Genomic DNA, 22300 nt, shown 5'->3' on the forward strand with positions numbered 1-22300 from the left:
GACTATGCTGTCCTTCCTCCTGCAGGTACCAACATGTTAATGGTCGGCGTCCATGGACCTAAGACTCCCTGTGAAGAGGTGTACGTCAAACACATGGGCAACAGGATGTACAATGTCACATACACCGTCAAAGAGCAGGGCGACTACATCCTCATCGTCAAATGGGGAGATGAGAATATTCCCGGAAGTCCCTTCACTGTCACTGTCCCTTAAAATCGCCACTACTGCCCCCGTTGTCCAACGCCTCTGCTGTATCCTAGAAAGGACCTGTCTGGACAAACGTAACCTTCCCCTGATGCACTAAAGATGCAAAGACTGTTCCGCCTGTCAGTGGAGGACAGAGATGTCTACTCAACACCAGATGTCTCTTTCATGTCCTGCTCTTTCACTGTTTGTGACACAACACACTTGCAGCCCACAGCAGTTGTATGTCAAATGGCAATCAGGAGCACTAGGCCGCACCATACGTTATAGAATGTATCACACGGATATAATTATGAAATGTAATGAATGTCTAACTCTGAGCCCAGACGTCATTGTCGGTTCCCCTCAGATCGTCTTTTCCTGTTATAATGTCCCCCATATGTTTACTGTTCCAAGCTGAGACTGTAAGAAGAGGACAGTTTGACACTTCAAAGACTTTCTGGCTCACGTTTACTGTGGCCACTGTCTCTCCAAATCAATACCACAATGCTGCAGGAGGCCCCCGTGCTGGCCACTGAGCAGCTCAAGCTGTGCTGTGACAAAAACTCTACTGCTTTTGAATCTTTCTTTTGTTTTATTTATTCAGACCTTTTCTTTGTTTTCTTTGACAGAAAATTGTCTTATTGTTCTTGTTAAGGAAAGGAGTTCAGTCGATCTCACAGCTCCTTCCATACAGTGCCATCTCTTCCCCTGGAGATGTGATTGGCTGAGATTTTTTACTAAATGGAGAACGTGCGGTGTAGCAATCAACCAGTTTTAATGTGTGAATGTTGAGAAAACCACAGAATTACAGAGTGACTTTTATAGTGATTTTATATGTATGAAAATGGATGAAACCAAGAAATTGTGAATTGTTTGATATATTAACCTTCTCATTGGTAAGATTGTGCAGGCATAATAAAGGTTTTATCTGCTAACTTGCCATTAAAAACCACTATCGTAAATCTGGCATTGTCTTATAGCCTAGCTTAATGCCTTATGTCTGAATGAAAAATGTCCCTTTGCACGAGATGACTTAGACATTCTGATGCAAGGACCTTCAAGGTTTGTTGTGACTGGGTTGCATTAACACTGGGCATTGGGTGATATTAGTGGAACCACAAGATTTAAAATATTTAGTCAAATTAGATCTTTGAAATAGATACTACTGCTGCTGAAAGAGTGTCTTGTGGAGAAGGTGGCCTCTGCAGACCTGGAGCACGATGATCTACACTAGTCTAGGGCGGTTTCACGACCCTACTAACAATGAGCCAGCACAAAGATGGAGCACTCATTTTGTTTAATTCAACATCCTGCTTATGTCTGTCGGGGACGGGGAGTACTTGGGGAACCAGTATATGTAGTTGTGTCCAACGTAGGTTCAGGAGTAGAGACCATGTTTATGACGGCCAGTCCCCGTTCTCAATCGCTTCTCTATCTACCACACTTGCCTTCACTCATTAGCCACTCCCCATTCACCCGTATCCACTACACCTGCCTCCTCTCACCTAGCCTGGGAAGCATTCCTTTTCAGGTTATGATCCGGTCGGGAGCGGATGGTAATTTGCCATGTAGTCACTGATTTGTAGTCATCTTGCAGGAAACCACAAGCTGGAATCAGAAGTACCCAAAATAGTTCCCGTTATCATAATTTTAGGGCCTACCCAATAAAATCATTGATGCAGCGTAGTTTTGCTGATTTTTGTCCCCACAAAATGTCCGCAACACAAACAGAAAATGCCATTGACAATGAAGAGAAAATTTGTCCCCACACGTCTCATATTTGCCATCGACAATGAAAGGAGAAATTAGGTAAAATGTCCTCAACACAAACATTAAATGCCATTGACAATGAAGGGAAAATGTACGTCATCTTGTCCCCACACGTCTCATATTTGCCATCGACAATGAAAGGAGGAATTAGGTCAAATGTCCTCCAAATATGGTGTAAATTTGTGGCAACAGGCATTCTGATTGGCCAGTATGAGATGATTAATGATGATGTACGATGATAAGAGCGCCCCTCACTTCACACAGGTGTGATTTTTTAAATATAAATGTGAATGTACTTTCCAGAGACTATTTAGCGTCTGTATACCTTTATTATCCCACAGGGAAATTCTATTTTATTAGTTGGGCCCTAAAATTATGATCGTGGGGAATTATTTTGGGTAGTTCTTCTTATTCCGGTTGTGGTTTCCTGCCTGATGACTACAAATCAGTGACTACAACATGACGTAAATTACCATCCGCTCCAGACCGGTTCACACGGCGAATTAGTAACACACTTTCCTCTGAGGTGGAAAGCCTGGTGACGTGAGGTTACCTCTCACCACAGCCAAAGCTGGTTGCAATCACCACAGTATAAATACACCTGTGAACTCTTGGCCGGCTTGGTTTCACAACAGACCAAACATGGGTGAGTGCTGCGCTTGTAGATTGGCTATTTCTGCTATTCCTTGCTTTCAAATTCATCGTCCTCCTCCACCCCAACCTCCTCCTCGATTATCACTCCTCTTCCTTCTGATTTTAAGGCTACAAATACAGCACAGCCAAAATTTCACGAACCATAGTTTCACTCAAATAACACATATCCATAACACATACACTAGTAGATGCCTGGCATTTTCAAAACAGATATAAAGATAATTCCATAGTCTACTCTACTTGAAACGGTTTTTGAATGTGACTGACCCAGTGCCATATATGCAAAATGTACTTCCCTTTGTTGACCTTAGGGGTCAATAAAGTTGACCTTAGGGGTCAACAAAGGGTGCCGTGATTTTTGTACTTTTTCTGTTTTGTATGCATCTATGGAGTTAACATTTACTCTAATAGACCCACAGTTGTTAGAATATTGAAATGTCTGTGTATTTTTGGTTTCTTATGAAAGCTGAAAGCCTTTGAGCCAAAAGGCCCAATTGAAAGAAATACACCACGTTAGTGACATCACAATATAATAGAATCCCCCCCTCCTTTATCATATAACAGCTGTGGGTGCGGCTTCAGTTCAGGATGGGTGGATCACACCAGAGTGTAGAGTAGGAGAGTAGCGTCACGCTTTGATCTCGCTGCAAAGCGGGTGCCTATGGGCTATAGTTTCAAACATTGCTCCTATGGCTGGAACTATCCCATTGAGATAGAATGAGCACTTCCGCATTCCATTGTTACAATGGGAGTCAACGCTAGTGTCGCCAGTCTCTTACTAGATTACTGTGGATCACACCACCCATCTGAAAACCAGGCATACTTAATGAACTGGTGGGTCTGGCCAGGGACAAATTAGCCATTGGGCCAGTGGGGCCGTGGCCCAGGGGCCCTTGGCTCTCAGGGGCCCTTCAGGGAAATTGGACCGTCAGGTACTAGGTTTGACACCCTGAAATGGGCTCCTGGGGCCCTTCATTGGCCATTTATTTTGTTAAATTTAGGTCAAAAAAGTGATAAAAACACTGAAAAACATAAAAAATTCGCATTCACGTGCGCTATGGGGGCCCTGCAAAGATTCCGGGGCCCTCGTGGGGGTTAATCCGTCCCTGGGTCTGGCCACATAAAAACATAATTTTAAGACTTTCTGTACACTTTTGAAAAAACTCTTTCTCATAGTATAATCATACCTGATTATCATGTTTTAGGGAGGAAAAATCACAGCATTCAATCTTTAAATGTATGTGAACTGTTTTCTGTCTCTAGTCTGCGTTAATAACAATTTGAGTGAGATTCGGGAAAAAGCCACCCACCCTTACTTATGGCCGGGTGTCTATCAACACAGGCACACACAATTTCTCTCTCTCTCTGTGTGTGTGTGTGTGTGTGTGTGTGTGTGTGTGTGTGTGTGTGTGTGTGTGTGTGTGTGTGTGTGTGTGTGTGTGTGTGTGTGTGTGTGTGTGTGTGTGTGTGTGTGTGTGTGTGTGTGTGTGATAATATATTGCCAGTGGGAGATATTCAGTTCAATCAGTCATTAATGGAGTTGGCACTGCTTCGGTGCTTCCGACATTCACCTCATCCATCAGTGGTAGTGGAGGATTATCTATGAAATGCCAAGAACCTCAGGCCATGCCCCATGGGGAAGTCACAATATATTAAGCCACTCTTAAAGCTAAGATGTTGCTCATAGCCTATATTCTGAAATCAAGGCTAAGCACCAACGTCCATACACAAATATATAGCCTAGGCCTATCTGACATCTCTCATTAACTTCATATTCTAACTGAGCAAAATATTTGTAAACAAACGTTTACCTTAGCCAAATCCCTTTGGACATGTCTTTGTAAATCTGTGCCCCCTCACTGCTTTCTTTCATCACATTAGACCGGGAGATACTAGATGCAGCCTCTAGATGGCAACAGAGCATTAGGAAAGACATTCTGAGGCAGTCGATAGCATTCATAATAATTATATTCATTATAGGCTATAAGGTTAAGCTAACAGGTACAAATCAGATATGTCCTACTTGGGAACATAATGTGCTAGGAATGCAAGCTTAAATTAGCTTTATTTTTTCTTTGTCTTTCTTATTTCTTTCTTTTTTTGAAGCACAAGGACGCTTTTTTAGTTGCAGAGGTATCAGGATGGAAAAGAACAGTGAGACATGGACAAGACATGTTTTCTGGTTAGGAGTGCACTGACTTATTTCCTCTTCCCTCTATTTTTCTTTCTGTCTATTGAGCATTTTGTCCACAAATTGGAAATCAGAGGCAGCAACATGAAGAAGAACCATGATAGCAACAACCATTCAAATGCAAATCTTCAGATGCTACAGTAAAACATCCTGGGAATCTACTGGCCAAACACCCAGTGGTTCTCAAAGTGTAATCCATGGACCCTCAGGGGTTCCTTGAGGGGGTTCCAAATGGACCCTCACAAGTTTGTAAGGGTCCAATGGGTTCCATTTGTACACTCTCAGAGTTAGGGGTGCATACTCAGTTTAGACTAGTCATTGGTTATACATGGGTTAAGGTTAGGTTTAGGTGTGCTGCTCCGTGGGAGGTTAGGTTTAGGGTGAGGGTTTGAGATAGGTTGTAGTTGTAGGACTAATGACTGGTCTAACCAATGACTAGTCTAAACCAAAAACTGTCTAAACTAAGTACTGCACCCCAGAGTTATGGGGGTCTTTTGAGAACCACTGCAACAACTAATGAAGAGCTCAGTGAAATCACAAAACAAGAAAAATTTGACTCAAATAAAAAAAACATAAAACAGGGCTGGATTGGACACACCTGGAGAGAATAAACCACTAATATGACCAGACAGGCCTTAACCTGGAACCCACAGGGGAAGGAAAGGGGGAGTGTCTCAGGAACTGTCAAGGCGGAAGTCAAGGAAAAGAAGGTCCTGGAAGGAAGCAGAGAAGATCTCTCTCTCTCTCTCTCTCTCTCTCTCTCTCTCTCTCTCATCCCCCTCCCTCTCAGTTCACTCAAAATAAACTATGAACTACATTCTATTACCGTGTGTGTGTGTGTGTGTGTGTGTGTGTGTGTGTGTGTGTGTGTGTGTGTGTGTGTGTGTGTGTGTGTGTGTGTGTGTGTGTGTGTGTGTGTGTGTGTGTGTCTCCAGCATTAGAAGACGTAACGGTATCATTATGTAAATTGGGCTGTTAAGCACATGAACCCTAATGTGCATGTCGTAAAAATTCTGTAAAGGCAAACATTTTGTGAAAATAGCAAGAGATTTGGTGTATAGGGAAAAAGGGGCCAAGTAGCAAATAGCCTATATTAAAAGACCGGTAATAAATAAATAAAATGTAGGAAAAGAAAATGGCATTTTTACTCAAGTCGTATTTGGGAAACAGTGGTTATACTCTATTGTTCGTTAAGTAATGGAATCCTACCATATTCTCCCCATCATTCATCATCCTACCCTACCTCTTCCTCCCACTCTTCATCACTTCATCAACCTCATCAGTTATTCCCTGCCTCACTTCCTGAAACTCTGGATCTATCCATGTAGGGCTGGAGAACCCCAGATGCACATTACACACATCATGCTGTTCTTTTTTTTGCAGTCCTTCATGTCAGTCCTACATGCTGTATCACTCTTTGAACAACCCGCTGTCTCCCAAGCCGAACGTTCTGTGGTGACGTTTGAAATATGCCCTCTTTTCTAACACTGTTTGTCCTTTACATTCTGTCACAGTCCGCTCCTCTGTCCTTGGACTTTGACTGTACCTGCCTTGTCTTAACCATGCGATTTGTCAGTGTTTCCACCTGTGTCCTCTTAGTTATCCAGCCTATCCCATTGTTGATTGTCAGTTGAGTTCACATGTGCCCTGTTCTCCTGTGTCTATTTGTTGTGTTCTTGTGTCTGTTAGTTCCCTGAATCCCTGTAGAGTGAGTCTGTCCTGTGTATGTTTTCTGAAAGTCCTGTAAACTTGAACTTGAACTTATTACCTGCCTTCGTTTGCCCTTATATGGAAGATCCTCTGTTTTGTTAATAAACACTAAGTTAACTGGTTCTGCCTCCTGTCGCCTGCTTTTGGGTCCTCCTCCGTTCGTGACACATTCCACCCTTTTCGAATGCCATCAATGCATTGAAACTGAGGGACAAAATAAAGTTTAATCAGAGTATTGTATGGAATCAGGACAGACTCATAATTATCCGTATCCGTATAAACAGATTTGTATTCGTATAGGCAATTCGTAACAAACAGTATGCAAGTGTAAATCAGATTTGTATCTGTAATGTACAATTCGTAACTCTTATTCTCAGATTCGTAATTCAAATGTTCACTTCTGTGTCTCAAATAACCACTTTCGTGTCTCAAATACCCACATCTGTGTGTCAACTTATACATTTTAGAAGGAGATTTATTTGTGACTCTCCACTGAATTTTGTGAGTAATTATGAGACTCTTTTACCTCGCTGTTAGTCATATGATTTGTAACTTGTAAGAAATAAAATCACCTATGCACGCACCAGATTTGTACTCGTATAGGCAATTCGTAACAAACAGTATGCAAGTGTAAATCAGATTTGTATCTGTAATGTACAATTCGTAACTCTTATTCTCAGATTCGTAATTCAAATTTTCATGTCTGTGTCTCAAATACCCACTTTCGTGTCTCAAATACCCACATCTGTGTGTCAACTTATGCATTTTAGAAGGAGATTTATTTGTGACTCTCCACTGATTTTTGTGCGTAATTATGAGACTCTTTTACCTCGCTGTTTGTCACATGATTTGTAACTTGTAAAAAATAAAATCACCTATGCACGCAGAGTCATTTGTATTTGTATCTCACATTTGTGTGTCAACTTAACTCAAATTTAGCTGTTAATTTGCACGGATGTGTGTGAGTATTTTTGAGACTGAGAGAACAGTCTCATAATTATCTGTATCTGTAACAACAGATTTGTACTTGTGAAGTGCAATTCGTAACTCTAATTGTCAGATGTATCTCAAATCTTAACATTTGTAATTCAACTTAGAAATTCTAAACGCAAATGTAGCTGTTAATGTCCACGGATGTGTGTGGCAATTTTGAGACTATTGTACCGTGGTGATTTCACACCAATCTGTGACTTGTGTAGGGAGCAGTACCGAGTACCTCCAGTAGATGGTGGTGTGGGTACCAGATCTTCGGCTCTGTATAATTAGCTAGGATTAGACTTCCTGTTTACTTCTGGGTTGGGAGCTAGCTAGGATAAGGCCTTCAGAATAAGAGGTTAAGACCTCGTAATTAATGTGTTCTTTTAAATGTCATACATTTATTTAAAAAAAATCACACCCGTGTGAACAGAGTGGTGCAACTCCCCTCTATTGGTTCTCTGTATCGTTCCAATTTGTATCGTTCCAATTTCTTCTCTGTATCGTTCCAATTTATTCTCTGTATTGTTCCAATTTCAGTTCCTATTAGTTCTCTGTATCGTTCCAATTTGTATCGTTCCAGTTTCTTCTCTGTATCGTTCCAATTTGTATCGTTCCAATTTCTTCTCTGTATCGTTCCAATTTCAGTTTCCCCTCTATTGGTTCTCTGTATCGTTCCAATTTCTTCTCTGTATCGTTCCAATTTCTTCTCTGTATTGTTCCAATTTCAGTTCCTATTATTTCTCTGTATCGTTCCAATTTGTATCGTTCCAATTTCTTCTCTTTATCGTTCCAATTTGTATCGTTCCAATTTCTTCTCTGTATCGTTCCAATTTCAGTTCCTATTGGTTCTAACACGATCTCTCTCTCTCTGTTTCTGGCACAACAGCGCCACACAGAATATGGTCAGAATGGTCAGAATAAGAGGTTAAGACCTCGTACTTAATAATACTTAATAATACTATTTGAATTGAAATCCTGAATATTTTTTCAATTTTTGAAAAATTTCTGAAAAGTAACATAAAATGGGAGACCTCTACAACACCACACCATCCGCTAAGCGGGAGAGGTGTAAAATAAAAAGTTACCGGGCCCCCAGTGGGCTCAGAGGTCAAAAGTGTGCCATTTCCAGACCAGAGTGGACGCTGGACCAAAATCGGCTCTTCGTATCAACAGGTCTGACATATGCACGCGTATAGATTGGCTATTTTTGCTCCGACCTGTATGTATGCAGTGTGGCCGTCTGGAGTGATTGTGGAAATATAGTGGCCCTCTCCACCATCAAAGTTGCCCACCCCTGAAATAGGTGACGCTGCTCCACAGTACAAGGGTATAGGAAAATGTACCAAGACTGCAAAGTGTCCAATTTAATAGGATAGCCATTTTAAATCGGTAAAACATTTTAGGGCACATATAAGTACTCTAGTAAAAAGACATATAATATCATATCATAAATGCATTTTTTTAAAATAAATGTATGACATTTAAAAGAACACATTAATTACGAGGTCTTAACCTCTTATTCTGAAGGCCTTATCCTAGCTAGCTCCCAACCCGGAAGTCTAATCCTGGCTAATTATACAGAGCCGAAGATCTGGTACCCACACCGCCATCTACTGGAGGTACTCGGTACGGCTCCCTACACAAGTCACAGATTGGTGTGAAATCACCACGGTACAATAGTCTCAAAATTGCCACACACATCCGTGGACATTAACAGCTACATTTGCGTTTAGAATTTCTAAGTTGAATTACAAATGTTAAGATTTGAGATACATCTGACAATTAGAGTTACGAATTGCACTTCACAAGTACAAATCTGTTGTTACAGATACAGATAATTATGAGACTGTTCTCTCAGTCTCAAAAATACTCACACACATCCGTGCAAATTAACAGCTAAGTTGACACACAAATGTGAGATACAAATACAAATGACTCTGCGTGCATAGGTGATTTTATTTTTTACAAGTTACAAATCATGTGACAAACAGCGAGGTAAAAGAGTCTCATAATTACGCACAAAAATCAGTGGAGAGTCACACATAAATCTCCTTCTAAAATGCATAAGTTGACACACAGATGTGGGTATTTGAGACACGAAAGTGGTTATTTGAGACACAGAAGTGAACATTTGAATTACGAATCTGAGAATAAGAGTTACGAATTGTACATTACAGATACAAATCTGATTTACACTTGCATACTGTTTGTTACGAATTGCCTATACGAGTACAAATCTGGTGCGTGCATAGGTGATTTTATTTCTTACAAGTTACAAATCATATGACTAACAGCGAGGTAAAAGAGTCTCATAATTACTCACAAAATTCAGTGGAGAGTCACAAATAAATCTCCTTCTAAAATGTATAAGTTGACACACAGATGTGGGTATTTGAGACACGAAAGTGGTTATTTGAGACACAGAAGTGAACATTTGAATTACGAATCTGAGAATAAGAGTTACGAATTGTACATTATAGATACAAATCTGATTTACACTTGCATACTGTTTGTTACGAATTGCCTATACGAATACAAATCTGTTTATACGGATACGGATAATTATGAGTCTGTCCTGATTCCATAGTATTGAATGCTTCAGTAGATGTGTCTACTGACCTATCAAGATCTCAGTAGGCTGCATAATGTGCGCTTGATCACGGCTACATCCTTAACCCACATTCTCACAACGCCTTTGGACCAGCTTCTCTGGACCAGCTAGCCTGGATGAGCACAGAGAGAGAGGAGAGAGACGGAGAGAAAGAGAAGTCCACATGAGGATTGGAGGTGTCTAGTCAGCGGACAAAGTGCTATCAAGTGGCCTTGGGTGATTTTTCTGCAGGTGTACTGCTGAACCAATAGATTCACAGTAAGTCGACAGGAAACGGAGAGAGATGGGGGGAAGACACGCAGCAAAATTCATATTCGTAATCCAAGGTTCGGGATTACCAGCCTAGGTGCCTGGACCGCTCAGGCATTGTGAGCTTGTACATCGGCTATTTTCACGAATCTTGCTTCTTATATAATTTGACAATTTCGCCGATGTTTGACCAGTAGTAGTAGTTGTTGGTCTTTTTGTATTAAAAAGGTCTTGAAAGTCCTTAAATTGTCACTTCACTGTCAACACCCCCCCCCCCTCCCCCCCTAGGTGGAGAACCACCGGACTAGAGGATGGGTGGGTCCGTACATCACTGGGTCAGTAGCGTGCGTGCGGGTCAGTACATGGAGAGGGAAACAGCCGGAGGAACATATTTGCTCAAATGCATGTCTGTGCTAGAAAATGAATTATTAAAATGATTGAATTGCTTGCCTACCAGCTCTGTGCCCAGAGGATTTCCTCTCCTCACCCTCGCCACTGCCCGCCTTTCTCCACTTCCTCCCACACGCATATACTACAGCAGGCAGGGGAATAGCAGCTGTGCACATTGTTAGAAGGTGTCAGGACTCTGTTAATCTGTGTCTGGCTCCTGGCCAGACTGCTAGCTTAGGCTTTGTCTTTAGCCAGACTTGGAGAAAGGCCAGTAGTACCATCAGGAACAAGTTGATTCACATTATGCTAATGGGTTTTTCACCATGTAGTTAGTTATGTATTAGCAACTGTGTTCTGAGGGGCTGTAACGCCTCTGAGATGACTACATTGATGCGATAAATATTTTGCCTGCGAGAGGTCGAGTAACTGTGCGAGTTAATGCATATAAAGGCGAGAAAGAACTAACATTAGGAATGTAGATCGGCACTAAAGTCAGTAAAACAGTGAAAAACTAAAAGATTGACCAGTAGGCAAGCTTGCAGAAAGAATATGAAGTAACAATAGCATTGAAATGTCAGCTGAAGATCTCACTCTGATATGCCATACAGTGTTGCTTCTCTCTCCTACAACCGAAGCAGACAATGGTCAGAAGGAGAGAGGGGATGACGGGGGAAGAGGGGAGAAACAAAGGAGGCGTAATGAAAGCAATGGAGAGAGCAGGGTGGGACATAGACATAGAAAGGTAGACACCTCCTCCAGCTCTGGGGCATGTGTATCATATATTTAGAAAGGTAATAACACCTCCTTTGGCTCTGGGGCGTCTGCATCTCGAGAGGAGGCAAACTTATGTGACACACACGGAAGCTTTCCAAGCTTCTGCATGCGTCACAGAAGGGGACCAATCAGAGGCAATGTAAACGTTTGTTTTCTCATGCCAATAGAGCTCCTTTGGATTGTATTGATAAGTGCCGAAAAAGACACGCTGTGATTAGCCAGTAGTCACTTGAGTGGCAGCGACGCAGTGTGCCTTCCGCACTTCCGCTTGACTTCCGCCTTACATGTTGCTGAGGAATCTAGGTTTTCATAGATATGTTGTCATCTGAAATTATATGTTGATATGTATCATAATTATGGCAGATGCCATACTGGCTATCCAATGTGCAGAGGCACATAGCACCCTCCCACTCAAAGTGACTACACGCCAAGCACGTCTTTTCCGGGACTAGTCACTGGTGAGGAAGTGATGATTCTGTCAAGTCCCGGAAAAGACGCACTGTGATTGGCCAGTAGTCACTTTGAGTGGCAGCGTGCTGTGCCTCCATGCAATATGGCGGCCTCCATAAGATACATGTCGCCATAGATATAAAAACCTAGATTCCTCATTGGCCACTGCAGTTCATTGGAGCGACCTGTATCGCACTGTAAGGCGTTAGTCAAGTGGAAGTGCAGAAGGCATGCTGCGTCGCTGCCACTCAAGTGACAACAGACTAATTGGGCCTCATGCGCCAACCGTTCTTAAGAAGTTCTTAAGAGGAAATTTGTTCTTAGACCCACTTAGGAAGTTTTTAAGAAGGTTTTGGGATCCCTCAATCTTTTCTTAGCTGTGATTTGTTCGTAGGTAAGAACAGAATCTACGCAGACTGTGGAGCACTCTTAGGGTGCCTTTTTCGTTCTTAAGTGCAATCTGAAAACATAAAGGGAAACAGCGCCATCTGCATGATGCTCAAAGTTTGGTCTGAGGACCTCAAGGGGTCTCTGAGGAAGTTCCAGGCAGTCCACAGCAAAATATGGAATATTTTACCACTTTAATCCCATTTTATACTTTGAAAATAGCCAATCTACAAGCTCACAAACGCGTCCCATTACTGCCCATTTTGAGCTTATAGATCGGCTATTTTCAAAACATTTTGATAAATCTTCAAAACATTACCCTAGCAGAAAATATTTTCATATGGGGGTCTGCAGAATGCATGTCAATTTGGGGGTCCTTGACATGAAAATGTTTGAGAACCACTGGTTTAGAGTTCACAACCCAACCCAAACAAACGCACCATACCCACCACATAACCCCCACCCCACCCGCCATCACCCCCCCCCCCCCCCGTTGACTATTGTGAGATAAATAATAAAATACATTCATGAATATTGAAAATATTGAAATATTGAAAATATGAAAATTTCTGTTCACTTCAGTACCTCCACAGTATTATTGATTTTTAATGTTTGGAGTCTGGTGTTCCACCATATTTAGACTTTAGTTTAGGTATTCTTGACTTCACTCAACTTTATTTATATGTGTGAGGTCTTGTGAGCTGCAATCACACACAGGTGTGACTGCAGGCAAGGCCATGGAGTATACACCCACCTGGGTGAACACAGGTAGGAAAGTGAATTCCCAATGCCTTATATGGAATTGGTGGGGTGGTTCCCTATGGTAATTAGGATGCTAATTAGGATATATGGGGCGTCTACCTATGATAATTTGAATGAACTGGCACATCCCTTCAAGTTACGAGGATTTGGATTCATCATCATAAGAACATGCTTACGAACAATTCTGCCTACTTAAGAACGTTTCATGAATCTGACTGGACTTCTCTTAGGAATTCACTTAGGAAGAAATGTAAGAGGAAAAGTTAGGAACTTATTGGCGCATGAGGCCCACTAATTCAATCCAAAGGAGCTTTATTGGCATGTGAAAACAAGCGTTTACATTGCCTTGATTGGCCTACCGAACGTCCCCTTCAAGCTTCTGCGTGTGTCACCGAAGCTTGCCCCCTCTCGAGATACCGACGCCCCAGAGTGGAAGGAGGCGTCTACCTTGTCTTGCTCCAATAAACTGCAGCAGCAAATCTAGGTTTTTATATCTGTGGGGTGGGAGGCAACAAATTGAAGGAGGACGACAAGAAGAAATGTGGCATGACTGTGTCAGCATACTCCCACAGCTTTGGCAGAGTCTGTCTGTCTCACTACAGCAAGAAAGGATAGTTGATTATCAGATGAGTCAGAGACTGAGGTGAGGGATCAGTGGATTTCTATTAAGGTACATCCATCACATTTCACAAACATTGAAGGTCTTATGGTGGACTACAATGGTGCTTTGGTACTGTGCATCAAAAGAACAAAATTCACACATTTAATATAGACTATAGATCTTTAACTTAGCTTTCACTTTGTTTTCAGTGTCCCTCTTTGACACAAAAACCTTGTCCACACTCCACAGTTAAGAAAATGGTTTTGCCCAATTTTGCCCAAATCAGTGGTTGCACTTGCAGGTGTGTTTCCTGGCAAACCTATTTAAAGTCTTGAACCCATTTTTAAGGTTTGATGATTCAGAGCACAGTTAACGGTGAGTCTGATTGTGATGCGTTTGTTAGTGTTTTCTTGAGGGCAAAGAACCTGTAGCTTGCTGTTTCCGTTTGTCCATACACGACCCAGCAAGTGTGCACTCTTGTGGGCATGTACAGCACAATCAGTTGGCCTGTGTGGTCACCTTCTCCACCCACCCCCCCCCCCCCCCCTCTCTCTCTCTCTGTCTCTCTCAGCTTCGTCCATCATCCCACCCCACTACTGTCTTGGCTGCCAATAATCCAGAAATGTCACATTTTTCTTTAAACTAAATTCTCATACTTGAGACAGCTGGGGTTACTTGAGAGTGAGAGTGAGATGTGGTGATGGATGGATGGCTGTTCTACTTGGCAGGAAGAGTGAGAGGAGGCAGACACGGCCCTCCGCCAGTCCTCAGAAGAGACGAGCAGACAAATCTGTCAGGACAGATAGAAAGGGGGGGATCTTTTCATCAAGTATTCTATGCAGCGGGCTCTCATTGACTGCAGCCAGTAAATATCATCGGTGACAACTTCAAGGCCCAACTGTCACGTCATCTGCAGATAAATCATCTGGTGCTGGTCCAGAATGGAGGCTCTGGCAGGATGGATGGACATAGCAGAGAGGTCAGTATTCATTTTGACAGCAACTTTTGATTCAGTTTTGCCATAGTCTTTCGAATAATAAAAAAAGAAAATATTTTATTTTATATTTTAATATTTAAAAAAAATATTCTTTTTGACCCCTTTTTCTCGCCAATTTAGTAATTGTGCCAATTGATTCCTCCCCACACACATTTCTATGTCACTGCTGTTGTGTGATGATTTGTATCCTACTCACATGACTCACCTGCCAGTAAGGAGCCCCCACTGAGAGAACGCAGTAGAGCTATTTCGTCCTACTCCTCCCGCCCAAATCTCCCCGCAGGCAATGACCAATTTCACTCTCCCCGCCTGGCTTCCCTCCCCCGAACGTGGGCCAAATTTGTTTGCATAGATGGCCGGGCCAACAAAATCAGATTCGAACCTTTCATTTAGTTTTTGTCATATTTTTGTCATCTGAAAAGTTGTTGACGAAATATCAAGATTTTAGTCGACTAAATTTATTTTTTGTAGACAAAAAATATTTTGGCCTGCCTTGATGGTGTCATAATGGCTGATTTTACACTTGGTTGCATGCTGAAAATAGCCAATCTAACAATCTACTTGTAGATTGGCTATTTTCAGATTGGCTATTTTCAGAACACCCGAGCGCAACAAAACATAAAATGACTTGTCTTGTCTTTTAGTTCTACTGTATCTCTTCTCCACTAGTCCCTCCCTAACATTTTTTAGTTTTCGTTTTCGTCAGCGAACCTCATACAGTATAAAGTACAGCAGCCTTGTGTTCATAAAACAGAAAGATTGGGTATTGGGTAAGACTGACGTTATGTATCTTTCAGGACCTTTCACTGCTTCATCTCAACCATTACTCTATGGCTCTGGTCTCAGCCACCGCGGTGGATATTTTGACATTTCGTTGTTTTTTTTTGGAATGTTGCCACTACTGTTGGATCAGCCATAAACTACACAGGTTCATCTTTGTAATGTTAGTGTTAGTAAAAAGCAGGTAAAAGAGTAACGTTTTTAGGCAGACTGTACATCAGTCACTCTACCATTTACCTTAGTAGAAGAGGTGTGGGTTTACCCCGCAGCTATGTCGGCTCCGCCTACAGGAAATATGTAAGCTGCGACCATGAGACCCGTTTCTGAATTCGTCTATAGGAGGCGACGAGGATTTACTATTCTGTGCGTATCAGGTCGCAGCTTGGACGGGGCTGAGTTGGCTCAAGCGAACTTTGCAGACACGGCAACTTGCTCGCTTTAGCTCGCTCAGTGGTGTATCTCGTGGCAAAAATTCGCTTGAGACGGCGCCCCTCCGTCGCGGTCTAAAACTATAGGGTGCAAGTCCTTCCCAAAGCGGGTCCACTTTAACTTGCCAGATTTAATTCGGGCACGAATTATGGCTTGTGCAAAGTGTGCACGTGTACAGGGGCCCTGAGCCCTTGGATTCAAAATGGCCTCAAAGTCACACATTTCCAACAAGCTAAGAACTGAGCAGAATGGATTTTCCGTTCCAGAGATAATGGCCAAAAAACATACTGAAAACGGGCGATTTTCGATTGAGTTTTTTTCTTTAATCCTCCATACCCAGAAACAGACACTAGGCCTACATGCACTTTGGATGGATTAAATATATTCTATGAAGAAGTCTGCTGGTCTGTATGGTAAACGGTCAAAGGGCTCTGTGTGTGCGTTAGTGCATGCATGCGTGCGTGCGTGCACATGTGTGTATGGTGTCTATCAGACATGAAAGCACAGTGGATCAGCTTGGATCTGGGGCTCCTTTCTTCAGGATTCAGGAACCATCTGCTTGAAGCCCATCGGTCCCACGAGATGAAGAAATGAAAGGACATCAGAACATCAGAACCGGCTCCAGGCTGAAGCTTTGTGGATTGGGTTGCTTGTTGTGTGAGTGCGCTCCTACTTTTGCTGCATGGTGCAAGAGAAGTGGTGGTAACCTGAGCTGAACTGTCAAAATAATTTCAATGACTAAAAATGAGTTGCTATACCTGAGAAAAAGTATTACTAAACTGATCTATGAGGAAAAAGTATTACTTTTGGGCGAGATGACTAGAGATTGCTATTCATCACATAATTCATTGACATAAAAAACCTTTGTAACGTTTTGTCTGTGTTTACAGATGTGCGTATTTAAAAATTCTTCATTTATTTCACTGTATAAAGATGTCTATGATCATATACCACACTCGAGCAACTGAGTTCTCTCTCTCTCTCTCTCTCTCTCTCTCTCTCTCCCCCTCTCTCTCTCTCTCTCTCTCTCTCTCTCTCTCTCTCTCATATATATATACCGGTGTATATATATATATTTTCTTTTTTACATATTCAAGCCAATGTAATGCAACCTTAAGTCTCAACTCTGCTGCCTTCTTCAGTTGCGTGTCTTTAATGGTTATGGCCACCTCTATTTGGTTTTATGAATGTTTTTGGTATGTTGTGCAGGTGAATCATTTCACTTTTATTATCTACACATAAACAAACAAAACGTTTATTTGAAGCTCATACATGTTATGCCACCGGAGACCACCGGAGAGACGGGTGACAGCCGGAATGGTAGACGGCACCCTGGGAGCAGTATGGGTTGGCGCCCCAGCCTGCATCCTCTGCAGGGAGGAAGCCCAAAAACCTTCAATGAGGCCTTTAGGAGTATAGATATTAAGAAATAGATGCCTCATTTGCCGCTGCAGTTCATTGGAGCGACGTGTATCGCAATGAAGGCGGAAGTGCAGTGCTGAAGGCTTTTTTTTTTTTTTTTTAACAAATCTTTATAACAGTCATGACAATATACATTACAATACAAAACAAGACAAACAAACAAACACAAACAACAAAGTTATTAACAATACAACATCAGAGCCAGGGGGGATTAGATTACTAACAGAAAACATTAAAGAGTGAACACAAAGCAACAGTTCTCCGCAGCTTTCTTATTTAGAAGTGCTGAAGGCATTTGCTGAAGGCGACTGCGTCGCTCCCCAAGTGACGTCACTCATGTGACTCCTCCATGTCTCTCGCTGTCACTCAAGTGACTACTGGCCAATCACAGCGCGTCTTTTCCGGGACTTATGTTACGCACGCGGAAGCTTGACAAGCTTCCGCTTTGCTTCCGCTATTCTTCGCAAGGAATGTCGGGAAAATAGTGCCTTCAATGGTGACACACGCCTCAGAGCCGGAAGGGGCGTCTATGTATATATGTCTATGTTTAGGAGGGCCATTTGAGCTGCAAGCGCCGTTGTACCACCGTTGCCGTGGCGGAGCCTGCAGAACCATTGTGGCTCAAGAAACCACCACTACTGAATGAAGTGTCTGGTGCTGGGAGTCTGGTGCAACGCACAGGTCCTGGCGGTACTCCTGGTGAGAGCAGGAGTGGACCTGGTGAGACGTAGGAGGGGCCCGGACAGGAGTCAACCCACAGTTGACTTGGGATACATCACTGAGGATACGTCCCAGTTGCATCCAAGCGATGTTTTTTTGTTCTACCCAGCCATATTAGTATTTTTGTAGTTATATTCATTTTATGCTATTTTGTACTTCTGTATGTATTATCTCGTTTCCTGTGTTATGAGGTGGAGAGTTGTGAGAGATGAAGACTGAGGCCTGTTTGACAGACACCTGCCTCAACTCACTCTGTAGCCCATAGCACTTGCCATAGCACTTGCCCTAGCCTTGACGACCTAACCTTACAGGCGTATGCAAAGGCTCAACTTGTGTAATTTTATGTAATTTCGATAGCATTTCATGTAGAAGACATAGCACCCTATAGTGTATACGCATAGTTTCATTATATACAAATTCCACTGTAGTGTATGCACATAGTTTATTCATTATGTATATAGATATTCCACTGTTAGACTGTTTTATGTATTTGATGTATTATCATGTGTTGTTCTTGCTTACTGTAAGTCACTCTGTATTAAGAGCGTCTTCTAAATGCCTAAATTGTAAATTGTCCACCACTAGCGTTCAGTATAATAGGATCAAATGGCACATGCTTTCAATTTGCAAGGAAATGGGATTTAAAGTTCGGTTAAGGACATCATTAATGTCATGTATACATTTCTTAGGAACATTCTTAAAGAACAGTTCCCTGAACAAACATACAAACAGACCCTTTTCTAGACAGCTTGCCTCCTACAGAGACACGCCCGAGAAAAGGGGTGCAGACTTCGACATATTGTGTTCTTGACTTGGAGACAATCTGTTAAAAAAGAGGTGAAATAACATTTACATAGTTCTATTGTGATTCTTGTGAATATATATGTTGTAAAAAAAAAAGAGGTGCAAACATATTGTGTTGTGTCGTTGTGGATATTATTGTAAAAAAGGGGGATGCAAAAAGGAACATTTATTGTGTTGCTGTGAGTGTTCTGTTGTAAAAAAAAGGTACGGATTACATTATGTTCTATTGTGGATATTCTGTAGATATAAAAAAGAGGTACACATTGACTAGATGTTGTGGTGAGGCTATTTGTTATTTAAAAAATAGGTAATGTAAAAAAGAAAAGGAAAAACCGGCACAACCATTATCTTGTGACGTTGTGGGTATTCTTTCAATTATAATAAAAAAATAGGTGCAAACATTTAATTTTTGTTTAGAATAAAAAATTTAAAAAATTAAGATTTAATGATATGGTACATTACTATGTCTGCCGTTTACAAGGCCGCGTCATTGTCCAGGACCCCTTGCTTAGTATGTAGTCAGTCGCATCTCATTATAATAATAAAAAATCAGGGTATATCAATAGGAAGTAATTTTCCAAAGTTTCAGCTAAATTACTTAAAAGTCTTCTTCTTCGCCACCCTCTCCCCCAGCCTCAACGGAGTCAAGTCCGACCTCCTCATAATCCTTCTCCAGGGCTGCCATGTCCTCTCTGGCCTCAGAGAACTCCCCCTCTTCCATACCCTCACCTACATACCAGTGAACGAAAGCACGCTTGGCATACATCAGATCGAACTTGTGGTCAAGCCGAGCCCAGGCCTCAGCAATAGCTGTGGTGTTGCTCAGCATGCACACAGCCCTTTGGACCTTGGCCAGATCTCCACCAGGTACTACAGTCGGGGGCTGGTAGTTGATGCCGACTTTGAACCCAGTTGGGCACCAGTCGACAAACTGGATCTTACGGTTGGCCTTGATCATTCCAATAGCAGCATTGACATCTTTGGGCACCACATCGCCACGGTACAGCAGGCAGCAGGCCATGTACTTGCCATGACGTGGGTCGCATTTCACCATCTGATTTCCTGGCTCAAAGCAGGCATTAGTGATTTCACTAACTGACAGCTGCTCATGATAAGCCTTTTCAGCAGAGATGACAGGGGCATAGGTGGCCAGCGGGAAATGGATTCGAGGATAGGGAACCAAGTTGGTCTGGAACTCTGTCACATCAACATTTAGAGCACCATCGAAGCGAAGGGATGCCGTGATGGAGGACACGATCTGACTAATGAGCCTGTTTAGGTTGGTGTAGGTAGGACAATCAATATCAAGGTTCCTACGGCAGATATCATAGATGGCCTCATTATCAACCATGAAGGAACAGTCTGAGTGCTCTAGCGTGGTATGGGTGGTCAGAATGGAGTTGTAAGGTTCGACCACCGCCGTGGACACCTGAGGAGCTGGGTAGATGGAAAACTCCAGCTTGGACTTCTTGCCGTATTCAACAGAGAGCCGCTCCATCAGGAGGGAGGTTAAACCAGAGCCAGTGCCCCCTCCAAAGCTGCGGAAGACCAGGAAACCCTGAAGTCCAGTGCACTGATCTGAGAGTTTGCGGATCCTGTCCACCACCACTTCAATGATTTCCTTGCCAATGGTGTAGTGTCCACGGGCATAGTTGTTGGCAGCATCCTCTTTGCCAGTGATCAGCTGCTCAGGATGGAACAAATGGCGGTAGGTCCCAGAGCGCACTTCATCAATAACAGTGGGCTCCAGATCTATAAAAACAACTCTAGGGACGTACTTTCCAGCCCCGGTCTCGGTGAAGAAAGTGTTGAAGGAATCATCTCCTCCTCCAATGGTCTTGTCACTGGGCATTTGTCCGTCTGGCTGGATCCCATGCTCCAGACAATAGAGTTCCCAGCAGGCATTGCCAATCTGGACACCGGCCTGGCCGATGTGGATAGAAATGCACTCACGCATCCTTGTCTCACTTAATCAATTCTATTCTTTGATTTCAATTCTATTCCTTGATTTCAAATCTATTCCTTGATTTCAAATCGTAGTGGTTCTTTCTGCTACTGCTTGTTCTTCCTGACTTACAGCAGGTGAATACACACCTTATGTACTCTGTTCTCTAAATGGTCTAACGTCATACAAACTGTTGCCTATACAACCCAGATTTTTGCAGGCATTTGGGTTGGGATTTTAACGATTCTGGTTCCTTGATGATTCCCAATAGTCTGATACCTTACCAATTCCCATTATCGTTTCCTACAGTATCTAACTAATATCTTTTGTAATTGTGTCATCAAACTTTGAGAACGGAATTGGCGTCCTTTTATGCCCATGTATGGATAATAAAAATCGAACACGTATTGCGAGCTGTGATTGGCTGGAAGGTGTGTCATTCTGCGCTGTGATTGGCTGAGCATGGCATAACCGTTATGCAATGCTCAGCCAATCTGCGGGTGTGCCACAGGGGACACCCGTTATACATAAGTGGCAGATAGAGGTGCACGGGGGGAGAGAGAGAGGGAGAGAGAAAAGGGGGAGAAGGAGAGGCTGAGCGAGAGGGAGCCGAGAGAGGTATAGGGATTGGGTATATCATATCCCCGAACTAGTAGTCCGAACTGGACTAGTACAGTATGATAAAAATCACACCTGTGTGAAGTGAGGGGCGCTCTTATCATCTTACAACATCAATTACAACATAATGTTTGTTTAAGCAACGGGTGCTAATGTTTGTTTTAGTCCTCAAAAAAACCATTTCATTTATCTTTATTGTCTATGGCGTTTTCTTAAACAATCATCGTTGAAAAACAAACATTAAAGCTGTATATAGGATGGGCGAGTGCCCCTCAAAAATCACACCTGTGTGATTTTATCATCTTACATCATCATACATCATCTCATTCCGGCCAATCAGAATTTGCGTCCTCAACTTCGTCTTCAATGTTTGTGTTACGCAATGTTTGTGTTTACACAAACACAAAATATTATCCATTCATTGTCAATGGGATTTAATGTTCGTGTAAGACAACACTTAGCACATACACCAAAAGCTGGACAAAACATAATTTAGCCCTTCTTTATAATTCTTTACAAGTGCTCATTGTTTTTAGACCAAGACCAAGCCTTAAATATTGTTTTGTGTTTGGTGTCATTCATATTTCACCAGGCTAACATTGCATAAAAGGAAGAAAAACGTTGTTGTTATGCAACAGTTTATGTTGCGTGATGTCAAGCCATTTAGTCAGCTTATAGTATATAATGCTATGTTGCAAGCTCTAGTTGCATTCAATAGTCATAAACTGGCAGAAATAGAAATAGAAGAATTAGAGCAACAGGAAATTGAACAAGCAGAAGCAGAAACACAAGCAGAAGCAGAAGCAGAAACAAGCAGAAGCAGAAGAAACTAATTCAGAAGCAGAAGAAGAAATTAATTCAGACTTGAGGAA

At 42.3% G+C, this 22300-nt stretch overlaps 2 protein-coding genes across 20 annotated transcripts in view; one reads left to right on the top strand and one right to left on the bottom strand.

Moving 5' to 3' along the window:
• The window catches only part of flncb (filamin C, gamma b (actin binding protein 280)), a 71091-nt gene extending 69962 nt beyond the window's left edge, over positions 1–1129 (top strand). For all 19 annotated transcript variants that reach the window (XM_079493774.1, XM_079493786.1, XM_079493780.1 and 16 more), the window contains one exon: positions 26–1129. In XM_079493774.1, coding sequence (XP_079349900.1) covers positions 26–213 — 188 coding nt within the window. In that variant the 3' untranslated portion in view covers positions 214–1129. The remainder of the gene's footprint in view (positions 1–25) is intronic.
• Positions 1130–19463: 18334 nt separating this feature from the next.
• LOC306916719 (tubulin alpha chain-like) lies at positions 19464–20822 on the bottom strand (the record flags this gene model as incomplete). Its single annotated transcript, XM_079494736.1, has 1 exon — positions 19464–20822. One exon carries the CDS (start codon positions 20820–20822, stop codon positions 19464–19466), a length of 1359 nt encoding a protein of 452 aa, XP_079350862.1.
• Between the last annotated feature and the right edge of the window lie 1478 nt (positions 20823–22300).

This window comes from Electrona antarctica (genome assembly GCF_951216825.1).
Source record: "Electrona antarctica genome assembly, chromosome: 23".
In the NCBI taxonomy this organism is placed as follows: Eukaryota; Metazoa; Chordata; class Actinopteri; order Myctophiformes; family Myctophidae; genus Electrona; species Electrona antarctica.